General features: G+C 47.8%; 1 protein-coding gene across 1 annotated transcript in view; it reads left to right on the plus strand.

Moving 5' to 3' along the window:
- Nucleotides 1–14,810, plus strand: part of LOC149432889 (phosphatidylinositol 3,4,5-trisphosphate 5-phosphatase 2-like) — a 31,996-nt gene that overhangs the window by 13,326 nt on the left and 3,860 nt on the right. The window contains exons 3-10 of the mRNA XM_089664832.1: nucleotides 1,868–1,967; nucleotides 2,945–3,030; nucleotides 7,365–7,446; nucleotides 7,905–7,988; nucleotides 8,080–8,178; nucleotides 10,250–10,338; nucleotides 13,085–13,163; nucleotides 13,276–13,452. Coding sequence (XP_089520958.1) covers nucleotides 1,868–1,967; nucleotides 2,945–3,030; nucleotides 7,365–7,446; nucleotides 7,905–7,988; nucleotides 8,080–8,178; nucleotides 10,250–10,338; nucleotides 13,085–13,163; nucleotides 13,276–13,452 — 796 coding nt within the window. The remainder of the gene's footprint in view (nucleotides 1–1,867; nucleotides 1,968–2,944; nucleotides 3,031–7,364; nucleotides 7,447–7,904; nucleotides 7,989–8,079; nucleotides 8,179–10,249; nucleotides 10,339–13,084; nucleotides 13,164–13,275; nucleotides 13,453–14,810) is intronic.

Here is a 14,810-nt window from a genome sequence, read left to right on the forward strand (position 1 = left end):
CAAAAAAACGCAGAAAAAGTCACACGAGGACGACTTTAGAAATTGCTCCGCAGCAAATCTCACACTGACAGTTCACATTCATTAGATGCGATTTCAGGTACGATTTCAATTTGCAAATCTTACCTGAAATCGCATAAAAAAATCTCACCTGAAATCTCAGGTCTGTGCGAATTTGCTGCGTTTTTGGTGTGAATTTGCTGCGTTTTTGGCGCGAATTTGCTGCGTTTTCTGTGCGAATTTGCAACGTTTTTTGTGCAAATTTGCTGCGTTTTCTATGCGAATTTGCTGCGTTTTTGGTGTGAATTTGCTGTGTTTTCTGTGAGAATTTGCTGCGTTTTTGGTGTGAATTTGCTGTGTTTTCTGTGAGAATTTGCAACATTTTCTGTGCAAATTTGCTGCATTTTCTGTGCAGATTTCTGCGTTTTCTGTGCAAATTTGCTGTGTTTTTTGTGCAAATTTGCTGTATTTTCAGCGAGAATTTGCAACGTTTTCTGTGCGAATTTGCTGTTTTCTGTGCGAATTTGCTGCGTTTTCTGTGTGAATTTGCTGCGTTTTTTGTGCGAATTTGCTGCGATTTTTGTGCGAATTTGCTGCGTTTTCTGTGCGAATTTGCTGCGTTTTTGGTGTGAATTTGCTGTGTTTTCTGTGAGAATTTGCTGCGTTTTTGGTGTGAATTTGCTGTGTTTTCTGTGAGAATTTGCAACATTTTCTGTGTGAATTTGCTGTGTTTTCTGTGCAAATTTGCTGCATTTTCTGTGCAGATTTCTGCGTTTTCTGCGCAAATTTGCTGCGTTTTTTGTGCAAATTTGCTGTATTTTCAGCGAGAATTTGCAACATTTTCTGTGCAAATTTGCTGCGTTTTCTGTGTGAATTTGCTGCGTTTTCTGTGCGAATTTGCAACGTTTTCTGTGTGAATTTACTGCGTTTTTTGTGCGAATTTGCTGCGTTTTCTGTGCGAATTTGCTGCATTTTCTGTGTGAATTTGCTGCGTTTTCTGTACAAATTTGCTGTTTTCTGTGGGAATTTGCTGCGTTTTCTGTGGGAATTTGCTGTTTCCTGTGAGAATTTGTAGCATTTTCTGTGCGATTTCCGCACAGCATCAGATTCGCACCCCCTTCATGCGAACCACTGCGGGTGTGTATGTTCAGATAACAACACCCCGAAATCATTTCACAAAACGCAGTGCGATGTGTGAAATGATTGCGATTCGATTACCAGTGTGAATTCCATCCGATCCGATTCTGGTGCCGACCAAAAAAAGGGTCCTGCATATTTCTGTTGCAGTTTTGGTGCGATTTGAGCCATACAAAGCTCCGATCGCACCGCACAGAATTCGCATGTGATTTCCCAGGAATGCGGTGCGGTTCCCATGCGATGTGCTGCTCGGCATCAGTGTGAACCCGGCCTATAGACTTCAATGGAAAGCATGTCGTGCGTTTTTAATGTGGTTTTGCTGCGTTTTGCATTTTAAATTTGCCTAGCAACAAGAAAGAAACCGTAAAACGCATCAAAAACGCAAGTGCATGTGAAGCCTCTGTGTATAAGGTCGTCCTTTTTTTTTTTTTACTGCAAAATTTCAATAAAAAAACACGAGTGCAAAATCGCAAAATGCAACGCAAAACGCCGTGCAGAAAGGGATGAAACGCAGACTGCAAAGGTGTGAACCTCGTCCAATCAGGAGAGGTCAGCGTGCAGCGAGAGCGCTCGGAGCGCAGAACATTGGCGCACTGCAGACACGATTGCGCGGGATGCGGGCGTTAGGGCGCGCTCGCCATGTAGAGGTTCAAAGTGCTGCAGGTGCTAAAAAAATGATCTGCTGATCCTGCCAGAAATCCGTTGATTGATCCCTCCCCTCCCCCCCACACAGGACATTCTGCAGTGCGTGTACAGCGGGCAGCAGCAGCTTCTCCTTCCTGTCGATCAGCTGAACCAGGAGAGGGAGAAGAAGAAAGTCTTCCTGGGATTCAGTAAGTCGCTCAGCATTTCCCAGCATGCTGTGTACTGTGTGCTGCGCTTTGGCATGCCGTTCTCTGTACATCAGAAACACATGGAGGGGGGGCTGCTTACATCCTCCTGACCCCCCCTGCACTGTGCCCTCCTGATCCCCCTGTACTAAGCCCTCCTGACTCCCCCCGTACTGTACCCTCCTGACCCCCCCTGTACTGTCCCCTCCTGACTCCCCCCTGTACTGTGCCCTCCTGACTCCCCCCTGTACTGTACCCTCCTGACCCCCCCTGTACTGTCCCCTCCTGACTCCCCCCGTACTGTACCCTCCTGACTCCCCCTGTACTGTACCCTCCTGACTCCCCCTGTACTGTGTCCTCCTGACCCCCCCTGTACTGTGCCCTCCTGACCCCACCTGTACTGTGCCCTCCTGACTCCCCCTGTACTGTGCCCTCCTGACTCCCCGCCTGTACTGTGCCCTCCTGACCCCCCCTGTACTGTGCCCTCCTGACCCCCCCTGTACTGTCCCCTCCTGACTCCTCCCTATACTGTGCCCTCCTGACCCCCCCTGTACTGTGCCCTCCTGATCCCCCCTGTACTGTGCTCTCCTGACTCCCCCTGTACTGTGCCCTCCTGACCCCCCCTGTACTGTGCTCTCCTGACTCCCCCCTGTACTGCACCCTCCTTCCTCCCCCCATACTGCGTCCTCCTGCCAACCCCCATACTGCACCCTCCTGCCTCCCCCCCGTACTGCACCCTCCTGCCTCCCCCTATTCTGCACCCTCTTACCTCCCCCCCCATACTGCGCCTTCCTGCCTCCCCCCTTTCTGCACCCTCCTGCCTCCCCCCATTCTGCGCCCTCCTGCCCCCCCTTATACTGCGCCCTCCTGCCTCCCCGCGTATTTTCCATATCCCGCGTACGCAGCGGAAGTCGCGTTTTAGTAAATGTTCGTGTTACAACGTATCGATGTGTGTCTTCACTGTGGATCTTTATTTACAGAAGAGGAGCCAATCACCTTTCCTCCAACGTGCCGCTACGAAAGAGGTTCTCGCACATACGATCTGCAAAAGGCCAAGACTGGAGGAGTGAGATCCATTCATACATCGTGTTCAGAGAACGTTGTCCATGTCTGTCTTGTCATACAAACTTCAAGGTCTTTGAAGGTCTCGTTGATCCCAGTAGAAGTTGGTCACCATCCATCAGACGTTTTGTAGCTTCTCCAATCCACGTTTTAAGGAATGTCGGGAAGATACCCCATATGTCCTTCTGACAGTCATTAGCTTCTGCACAGCTCTGAGGAGTGTCAGGAAGATACCCAAACAACCCTTTTCTTGGACCATCAACATCTGTCTTCTGGCATCCCTTGGTGGTTGGATGAAGGTGTTGGTGCTATCTGTGTGGGTATAAATGTTGGGGTGACTTCTGACACTCATTAGAACTGAAGAGGTATCTTGGAGGAGCTACAAAACATCTTCATCATTCCAGGACAAGTCCAGCAGAATGTGACCAACTATTACTAGCTCTGTTGTGATCACTCATGTTCGTGAGGGTTCTCGTTCATCCTGGTTGTGGTGTAAACCGTCCTTTACTCTGCAGGAACCCTTGAAATAATGATTCATTTTGGCATTGCTTCCTTGAGACTTAAGTTATTGGGGGTCAGTGAGAAAAATGATACGATCTGCAAAAGGCCAAGACCGGCGGAGTGAGATCCATTTGTACATCGTGTTCAGAGAATGTTGTCCATGTCTGTCTTGTCATACAAACTTCAAGGTCTTTGAAGGTCTCGTTGATCCCAGTCATGGTATATCTTGTAGTAGTTGGCCACCATCCGTCAGACAATTTGTAGCTTCTCCAATCCACTTCTTCAGGTTTATTGAATGTCAGGAAGATATTCCATATGTCCTTCTGACAGTCATTAGCTTCTGCACAGTTCTGAGGAGTGTCAGGAAGATACTCAAACAACCCTATTCTTGGACCATCAACATCTGTCTTCTGGCATCCCATGGTGGTTGGACGAAGGTATGGGTGCTATCTGTGTGGGTACAAATGTTGGGGTGACTTCTGGCAGTCATTAGCTTCTGCATAGTTCTGAGGAATGTCAGGAAGATACTCAAACAACCCTTTTCTTGGACCATCTTGGACATCCCATGGTGGTTGGACGAAGGTATGGGTGCTATCTGTGTGGGTATAAATGTTGGGGTGACTTCTGGCAGTCATTAGCTTCTGCACAGTTCTGAGGAATGTCAGGAAGATACCCAAACAACCCTTTTCTTGGACCATCAACATCTGTCTTCTGGTATCCCATGGTGGTTGGACGAAGGTATGGGTGCTATCTGTGTGGGTATAAATTTTGGGGTTGCCTTCTGACAGTCATTAGCTTCTGCACAGTTCTGAGGAGTGTCAGGAAGATACCCAAACAACCCTTTTCTTGGACCATCAACATCTGTCTTCTGGTATCCCATGGTGGTTGGACGAAGGTATGGGTGCTATCTGTGTGGGTATAAATTTTGGGGTTGCCTTCTGACAGTCATTAGCTTCTGCACAGTTCTGAGGAATGTCAGGAAGATACCAAAACAACCCTTTTCTTTGACCATCAACATCTGTCTTCTGGCATCCCATGGTGGTTGGACGAAGGTGTTGGTGCTATCTGTGTGGGTATAAATGTTGGGGTGACTTCCTGACACTCATTAGAACTGAAGAGTTATCTTGGAGGAGCTACAAAACATCTTCAACATTCCAGGACAAGTGCAGCTGAATGTGACCAACTACTACTAGCTCTGTTGTGACCACTCATGTTCGTGAGGGTTCTCGTTCATCCTGGTTGTGGTGTAAACCGTCCTTTACTCCGCAGGAACCCTTGAAATAATGATTCATTTTGGCATTGCTTCCTTGAGACTTAAGTTATTGGGGGTCAGTGAGAAAAATGCTTTGACTTTAATGGTCAGGGAAGAAATCCCTCCTTGTGCCACCCTTTCAGACAGCTAAAATGATCATTGGTGTCATGCTGCTGGCTCTGCCAAAAGGCTTTGGACCCGGAACTATCTAGGCACCATCAGATGAGAGGTCAGTCAGCAACAACTCTAGAAACCTCTTGAGGAACCCTGGTTGAGAATGGCTGATGTAAATAGTAGTAGTTGGTCGCATTCACCTGGACTAGTTCTGGAATGTTGAAGATGTTTTGTAGCTCCTCCAAGATACCTCTTCAGTTCTAATGAGTGTCAGGAAGACACCTCAACATTTATACCCACACAGATAGCACCAACACCTTCATCCAACCACCCTGTTCATAGACAGATGTTGATTGTCCAAGAAAAGGATTGTTTGGGTATCTTCCTGACACTCATTAGAACTGTGCAGAAGCTACAAAAACTTACATTACAGAACAAGTCCAGTTGAATGTGACCAACTACTACTGGATATATGGCCAAAATGATGTGCTCCCTCCAGTTGATGGAGTTCAGGTGTTCCCAGTAAATGTTTCATCGTACAAAGACATTGTAGACAATTGAGGTCTTTCAACCTTGTGGTAACAGTATGGTGAAGACTTTTTTCTGTTCCACCATGACTGTCCCTTATTTACAAAGCCAGCTCCATAAAATTATGGTTTGGAGGAACTCAAGTGTCCAACACAGAGCCCTGACCTCAAGCCTGCTTTTGAAAGACTTTTGGTCTTCTCACCCAACATCAGTTTTCTCATTCCAAAGGTGATCAGTAGGTTTGAGGCCCTGGAGGAACCTGAGCGTCCTGCACAGAGCCCTGACCTCAACCCTACTTTTGAAAGGCTTTTGGTCTTCTCACCCAACATCAGTACCTGCCCTTAACCCTATGGAACACCTTTGGTATGAGGTTTTCTCATCCCAAAGTTATTCAGTAGGTGTGATGCCCTGGAGGAACCTGAGCATCCTAAACAGAGCCCTGACCTCAACCCTACTTTTGAAAGACCTTTGGCCTTCTCACCCAACATCAGTACCTGCCCCTAACCCTATGGAACACCTTTGGTATGAGGTTTTCTCATCCCAAAGGTGATCAGTAGGTTTGAGTTCTTGGAGGAACCTGAGCATCCTGCACAGAGCCCTGACCTCAAACTTACTTTTGACAGACCTTAGGTCTTCTCACCCAACATCAATACCTGCCCCTAACCTTACGGAACACCTTTGGTATGACGTTTTCTCATCCCAAAGGTGATCAGTAGGTTTGTCCTGCACAGAGCCCTGACCTCAACCCTACTTTTGGAAGACCTTTGGTATAAGGTCTTCTCATCCAACATCAGTACCTGCCCTCAACTCTAATGAACAGCATTGGGATCAAGTCTTCTAATCCCAAAGGTGTTCAGTAGGTTTGAGGTCATGGAGGAACTCAAGTGTCCTGTACAGAGCCCTGACCTCAACCCTACTTTTGAAAGACCTTAGGTTTTCCCACCCAACATCCATACCTGCCCCTAACCCTATGGAACACCTTTTGTATGAAGTTTTCTCATCCCAAAGTTATTCAGTAGGTATGATGCCCTGGAAGAACCTGAGCATGCTGCACAGAGCCCTGACCTCAAACCTACTTTTGAAAGACCCTAGGTCTTCCCACCCAACATCCATACCTACCCCTAACCCTATGGAATACCTTTGGTATGAGGTTTTCTCATCCCAAAGGTGATCAGTAGGTTTGAGGTCCTGGAGAAACCTGAGCATCCTGTGCAGAGCCCTGACCTCAACCCTACTTTTGAAAGACCTTTGGTATAAGGTCTTCTCACCCAACATCTGTACCTGCCCATAACCCTACAGAACACTTTTGGTATGAGTTCTCACCCCAAAGATGCTAAGTAGGTTTGAGGTCATGGAGGAACTCGTGTCCTGCACACAGCCCTGACCTCAACCCTACTTTGGAAGACCTTTGGTATAAGGTCTTCTCACCCAACATCAATTTCTGCTCCTAACCCTACGGAACAACTTTGGTATGAGGTTTTCTCATCCCAAAGTTATTCAGTAGGTGTGATTCCCTGGTGGAACTTGAGCATCTTGCACAGAGCCCTGACCTCAACTCTGCTTTGTATGTACCTTCAGTATGAGGTTTTCTCATCCCAAAGGTGATCAGTAGGTTGGAGGTCCTGGAGGAACCTGCACAGAGCCCCGACCTCAACCCTACTGAACACCTTCGAGATGAATTGGAACCCATATTTTTTGGGTGCCTGATGTGGGGCTTGATTCGTGAGCCAGGTCTTCTCATCCAACATCAGTACCTGACCTCACAATGGCCATGGGGGGAGGGGAGCAACTGCATTTTAATGGTCATGGTTTTGGAATGGGATTTCCGACGAGCTCATATAGGTGTGATGGTCAGGGGTGTGTGTTGATCGATGTAAATCTATATTATATGATGCTTGGCCTCCATTATCTTCAGAGTTGCTTTATGTTGCATTTTCTTCTAGACTCGTCTAGCTGCACCATCCTGGAGCGATCGAATCCTATGGACATGTTACCCGGACACTGAGGTTAAATGCACTTCATACGGTGAGAACCAACATGCCTGCCCCACACATGAGCCCCCACACATAGGGCCATGGATAAGGGGGTACCACCAGGGGCGGACTGACAACTCATGGGGCCCCCGGGCGATAGGGGGTCATGGGGCCCCTGTGTCCTTGCCCAAACACAAAAAAGCCTATGAAAAAGGTACCAGGGGCATCTCATCCCCACTGACCCCGGGCCCTCGGGCAAATGGTCAGTCCGCCCCTGGGTACCACTGGTCCTCCGGTGCATTTCCTATCGCCAACAGCGCCATCCAGTGGCCATAATGTAGTATTTTCCCGATGGAGACATTTCTGGGAAATATCACATTACGGCCATTAGATGGCGCTGATTGCCAAAGGAAATGCACCTACTGGACACATTACGGGGATTGTTCGTGAAGGCCGGGTGAATGTTCGATCATTTGCACATCGATTATATCTGTTTCCTTCTCTTCGTAGGTTGCACCGATGATATTGTGAGCAGCGACCACGCTCCGGTTTTTGCCACGTTTGAGATCGGCCTGAATTTTATGTCCCAGGGAGGTGAGGCTCGGAGGGGAATCGTTCCCCATTCATGTGAATCGCTCCCCTCTAGTTTCCTGCCTTCATTTCTGTGTTCTGTGTTCGTTCCCAGATTGCAGGTACACGCTGAGATTTCTGCACATCGAGTCCATCGTGAAAACCCCGAGCCGCTCCAGAGCGTGTGTAGAGTTCAAGTCTCTGTGCCTGAAGGGTAAGAAGGTTCTGTTCCTGCTCAGTCCTGGCCATTCGGGGTTCAGACCCCTTTGTGCCTGGAGAAGGTGGGGGAAGGAGGTGGGCTACATGACCCTTTAAATGTACCCTAGATCTGGGGTCTCCAAAGTTTTTAAAACGAAGGGCTAGTTTACTGCCCTTGAGAGTTTGGGGGGGCCGGGCTATGGCCAATGGGAGTAGAAATTGGTGTCAGTGGGAGGAATCGTGCCCCATCCTTGGTATCAGTGGGAGGAATAGTGCTCCATAATTGGTGTCAGTGGGAGGAATAGTGCCCCATCATTGGTGTCAGTGGGAGGAATAGTGCCCCATCATTGGTGTCAGTGGGAGGAATAGTGCCCCATCATTGGTGTCAGTGGGAGGAATAGTGCCCCATCATTGGTGTCAGTGGGAGGAATAGTGCCCCATCATTGGTGTCAGTGGGAGGAATAGTGCCCCATCATTGGTGTCAGTGGGAGGAATAGTGCCCCATCATTGGTGTCAGTGGGAGGAATAGTGCCCCATCATTGGTGTCAGTGGGAGGAATAGTGCCCCATCATTGGTGTCAGTGGGAGGAATAGTGCCCCATCATTGGTGTCAGTGGGAGGAATAGTGCCCCATCATTGGTGTCAGTGGGAGGAATAGTGCCTCGTCATTGGTATCAGTGGGGGGAATAGTGCCCCATCATTGGTGTCAGTGGGAGGAATTGTGCCCCATCATTGGTGTCAGTGGGAGGAATAGTGCCCCATCATTGGTGTCAGTGGGAGGAATAGTGCCCCATCATTGGTATCAGTGGGAGGAATAGTGTCCCATTGTTGGTATCAATGAAAATAATTATGCCTCACTATTGGTGTCAGTAGAAGGAACTGTGCCCTTTCATAGGTGTCTGTGGGAGGAATAGTGCCCCATCATTGGTATCAGTGGGGGGAATAGTGCCCCATCATTGGTATCAGTGGGATGAATAGTGCCCTTTCATAGGTGTCTGTGGGAGGAATAGTGCCCCATCATTGGTGTCAGTGGGAGGAATAGTGCCCCATCATTGGTGTCAGTGGGAGGAATAGTGCCCCATCATTGGTGTCAGTGGGAGGAATAGTGCCCCATCATTGGTGTCAGTGGGAGGAATAGTGCCCCATCATTGGTATCAGTGGGAGGAATAGTGTCCCATTGTTGGTATCAATGAAAATAATTATGCCTCATTATTGGTGTCAGTAGAAGGAACTGTGCCCTTTCATAGGTGTCTGTGGGAGGAATAGTGCCCATTATTGGTGTCCATGACTGGAATTATGCCCCATTGTTGGTGTCAGTGGACTATGTAATAGTGCCCAAGGGCCAGATAAAGAGAGGCAAAGGGCCGCATCTGGCCCCCATATCGCAGTTTGGAGACCACTGCCCTAGATGACCAAAAAGAGGACATTTTTTTTTTTGGATAGACCAGTGATGGGTGACAACCCCGGTCTGGTCTTTATTGATTATTATTAGCGATTGGTTATATATCGCCGGTCCGGTCCTCATAGCTCCTCCAAGTGCCCCCATGGAGGTCATTACAGAGGAAATATGTATATCAATCCCGTAAATTCACAGTCTCCTGAAAAGCAACCCCATCGAGAGAAGGAAATCCTTTGCCCCGCACTATGCTGCAGGGAAGGACCACCATGCTCTGTGTGGAAGCAGAGGCCTTGCTGCAGAGGTCCAACCAACCCTTCAGTCACAGCTACAGCCTAGAAATCGGCAAAAGCTCATGACTCTGCTGATTGGAGCCATAGTTTGACATGGCCATGGACAATGATGAAAACGATGATTGGCCCAGCCGTGTCACATGGTATGAGTCACGCGCTCCATACCTGGAAGTACAGGACATTTCTTTTGGCTCCTAGGTATCGAAGGGAAGTATATGGTGGGGTTGGGCGTGGGGTTCAATCCTGTTGACCTCCCCTGTTCCTGTGGTTTTTTTTGCACATCATACCGAGTAGAAGTGGAATTATGAGCTGCAGAGATCTCGTTCAAAATACCGAAGGCCCCCCTCGTATCTTTTCATTTGCTCGCTTACTTTTTTTCTCTTTCCTGGAATATTGTAGATGGTCTACAGAGTAATGTGAATAGTGCCCACAGTACGGAGGGATCTGCCTTTGTCAAGCTGGGATGGTCAGAGCAGGACTTACCCGAGGTGAGAAATAAAGAGTGTGAATAATACTCTACGGGGGGTAAATGTTGGTGGACACCTGAACACCACACCTATAGGAGCTTGTTGGGCATCCCATCCCAAAACCATGGTCATTAATATGGCATTGCCCCCCCTCCCCACATGACCTTTACAATGGAGTTGTCCGCCTTTTTGCTCCCCTTGGCCACAACATCCTCCACCCATCTGGGAAGATTTTCCACGTCTGTAGGAATTTGTGCCCATTTGTGAGGTCGGGTACTGATGTTGGATGAGAAGACCTAGGTCACCATTGGCATTCCCATTCATCCCAAAAGTGATCCGTAGGGTTGAGGTTACGGTTTGTGCACATTCGCCAAAAAGAGCATTCAAACTGAGTTCATGATGTTGAATGAGAAGATCTGGCTTGCACTTGGCATTCCAATTCAACCCAAAGGTGCTCAGTAGGTTTGAAGTCATGGGACACAAGTTCCTCCACAGAAAACTGGTCAAGCCATGTCTTAATGGAGCTTGCTTGCAATTAGCTCTCTCTGATTCATCCCAAAGGTGTTCAGAAGTGCTAACGTCAGGGCTCTGTGCAGGACACTACTGTGGGTATTTGTGCCCATTCACCAAAAGAGCATTCAGGTTGAGGTCAGGTACTATTGTCGGATGAGAAGACCTGGTATCAACACATCAGGCCCAACGTTGGGCATTAAAAAAAAATGGCCTGGCTAACAATTGGCATTCCAGTTCATTCCAAAGGTGCTCATTAGGTTTGAAGTCAGAGCTCATGATGCTGAATGAGAAGATCTGGCTTGCACTTGGCATTCCAATTCATCCCAAAGGTGTTCAGTTGTGTTGACGTCAGGACTCTGTGCAGGACACTCTGTGAGTATTGGTGCCCATTCACCAAAAGAGCGTTCAGGTTGAGGTCAGGTACTGATGTTGGATGAGAAGACCTGGCGTCAACACATCAAGCACCAGGTTGGGCATTAACAATATGGCCTTGCTAACAATTGGCATTCCAGTTAATCCCAAAGGTGCTCAGTAGGTTTGAAGTCAGAGCTCATGATGTTGGATGAGAAGACCTAGGTCACCATTGGCATTCCCATTCATCCCAAAAGTGATCTGTAGGGTTGAGGTTATGGCTTGTGCACATTCGCCAAAAGAGCATTCAAACTGAGTTCATGATGTTGAATGAGAAGATCTGGCTTGCACTTGGCATTCCAATTCAACCCAAAGGTGTTCAGTAGGTTTGAAGTCATGAGACACAAAAGTTCCTCCACCGAAAACTGGTCAAGCCATGTCTTTATGGAGCTTGCTTGCAATTAGCTCTCTCTGATTCATCCCAAAGGTGTTCAGAAGTGCTAACGTCAGGGCTCTGTGCAGGACACTCTGTGGGTATTTGTGCACATTCACCAAAAGAGCATTCAGGTTGAGGTCAGGTACTGATGTTGGATGAGAAGACCTGGTATTAACACATCAGGCCCAACGTTGGGCATTAAAAAAAAATGGCCTGGCTAACAATCGGCATTCCAGTTCATCCCAGAGGTGCTCAGTAGGTTTGAAGTCAGGAGACACGAGTTCCTCCACACCAAACTGGTCAAATGAGAAGATCTGGCTTGCACTTGGCATTCCAATTAAACCCAAAGGTGCTCAGTAGGTTTGAAGTCATGGGACACAAAAGTTCCTCCACAGAAAACTGGTCAAACCGTGTCTTTATGGAGCTTGCTTGCAATTAGCTCTCCCTGACTCATCCAAAAGGTGTTCAGAAGTGTTGACGTCAGGGCTCTGTGCAGGACACTCTGTGGGTATTTGTGCCCATTCACCAAAAGAGCATTCAGGTTGAGGTCAGGTACTGATGTTGGATGAGAAAACCTGGTATCAACACATCAGGCCCAACGTTGGGCACTAAAAAAAAATGGCCTGGCTAACAATTGACATTCCAGTTCATCCCAGAGGTGCTCAGTAGGTTTGAAGTCAGGGGACACGAGTTCCTCCACACCAAACTGGTCAAACCATGTCTTTATGGAGCTTGCTTGCAATTATTTCTTCCTAATTCATCCCAATGGTGTTCAGCAGGTTTGAGGTCACGGCTGTGTGCAGGACACTTGAGTTTCTCCAGGACCTCAGATTACTGAACACCATTGGAAACTTGATCCCAAAAGTGTTTAGTAGGATTGAGGGCAAGTACTGATGTTGGATGAGAAGACCAGATTCCAAAAGTAGGGTTGAGGTCAGGGCACTGTGCAGGACACAAAAGTTCCTCCATGACCTCAAAGCTACTGAGCACCTTTGGAATGAATTGGAACACCGATTGTGAGCCAGGTCTCATAGCAAAGGTGTTCCATAGGGTAAGGGCAGGTACTGATGTTGGGTGAGAAGACCTTATACCAAAAGTCTTCCAAAAAGTAGGGTTGAGGTCAGGGCAGGACACTCGAGTTCCTCAACACCAAACTGGTCAAACCATGTCTTTATGTAGCTGGCTTTGTACACAGAGGACAATCATGGGGGAACAGATAAGGGTCTTCACCGAACTGTTACCACAAGGATGGGAGAGCACAATTGTCTGCAATGTCTTTGTATGATGGAGTACCAGGAGCCTTCACTGGAGACATCTGAACTCCATCATTTGGACTGGTGACTACATACTTCTGGCCATATACAGCAATGTGGGTTTGGTGGTCAGGTGTCTAGAATCGTTTGCCCTCATTGTGCATCTACCTGAAGCCGTATGTTTTACCTTACATAAGATTTGTATTCCTCACAGATAACATTGGTTGGTGGAGACACATTTACTGGACATTTGCTTCTTAGTATCCGACCAACGGATGGTGGAGAAACCTTTGGTATGAGTTTTGGTTTGACTTATGGATACACAAATCTTTGCTCAATGCAGGAATATAGTGTGTTGGCGAACAACTTGTATTTGTCGTCTCATTTGATTTCAACTGTTTCTAGGCGAATGTTGTGTGTCGGTGCTCCCAGCCAACAGCAATACCGATCATCAGTTTCAAGTGTTTCTGTCCCAACGTGGAGAAGAAACGGGATCGTTGAGAGGCAAAGTAAGAGTGACCCAATATCCAAAAATGAACCCAGACAGGAGCCCCAGTATGATCAACAGAGAAGCTGAGAAAGGCAAGAATACTCGAGAATATACCGTATTAAAATTCTATACTCTATGATCAAATGTTGGTGGACACCCAACCATCACACCTATCTGAGCTTGTTGCATGCCCCATTCCTACTAATATGGAGAGGCCCTCCCATACCCATTAATATGGAATTTCTCACCTCCCCCCATGGCCATTAAATTGACGTTGCCCCTCTCCCCCTACCATGGTCATTAATAGAATTGCTGCTTTGTTACTATACCATCATCCACTTTTCTTTGAAGACTTTCCACAAGATTTTGGAGGGTGTCTGTAAGAACTTGTGTGAGGTCAGGTACTGATGTTGGATGAGAAGACATGGCTCGCCATCGGCATTCCAATTCATCCCAAAGGTGTTCAGTACGGTTGAGGTCGGGGCTTTGTCCAGGACACTCAAGTTCCTCCATGACCTTACATCTACTGATCACCTTTGGGATGAGAAGAACTCATCCCAGAGGGGTTCTGTAGGGTTAAGGGCAGGTCCTGATGTTGGATGAGAAGACCTGATTCCAAAGGTCTTCCAAACGTAGGGTTGAGGTCGGGGCTCTGTGCTGAACTCTCGAGTTCTTCCATGACCTCAAACCTACTTGAGCACCTTTGGGGTGAGAAGACCTCATGCCAGAGGGGTTAAATGTAAGTCCTGATGTTGGATGAGAAGACCTGATTCCAAAGGTCTTCCAAACGTAGGGTTGAGGTCGGGACTCTGTGCTGAACTCTCGAGTTCCTCCATGACCTCAAACCTACTTGAGCACCTTTGGGGTGAGAAGACCTCATGCCAGAGGGGTTAAATGTAGGTCCTGATGTTGGATGAGAAGACCTGATTCCAAAGGTCTTCCAAACGTAGGGTTGAGGTCGGGGCTCTGTGCTGGACTCTCGAGTTCCTCCATGACCTCAAACCTACTTGAGCACCTTTGGGATGAGGAGACCTCATGCCAGAGGTGTTCCATAGAGTTAAATGTAGGTACTGATGGTGGAGGGGAAGACCTTATACCAAAGGTCTTCCAAAAGAAGGGTTGAGGTCAGGGCTCTGTACAGAACACTGGAGTTCCTCCACACCAAACTGGTCCTCCATGTCTTTATGGAGCTGGCTTTGTACACGGGGGACAGTCATGGGGGGACAGAAAAGGGTCTTCACCAAACTGGTCCTCCATGTCTTTATGGAGCTGGCTTTGTACACGGGGGGACAGTCATGGGGGAACAGAAAAGGGTCTTCACCAAACTGCTACCACAAGGCTCGAAGACCACAATTGTCTCCAATGTCTTTGTATGATGGAGGATCACCAGGACCCTTCAATGGGGACACCTGACCTCCATCATTTGCTCAGGTTTCTCCAGTGAAGGGTC

Source organism: Staurois parvus, unplaced genomic scaffold (assembly GCF_062004578.1).
Source record: "Staurois parvus isolate SC_StPar_1 unplaced genomic scaffold, SC_StPar_1.0 ptg002062l, whole genome shotgun sequence".
In the NCBI taxonomy this organism is placed as follows: Eukaryota; Metazoa; Chordata; class Amphibia; order Anura; family Ranidae; genus Staurois; species Staurois parvus.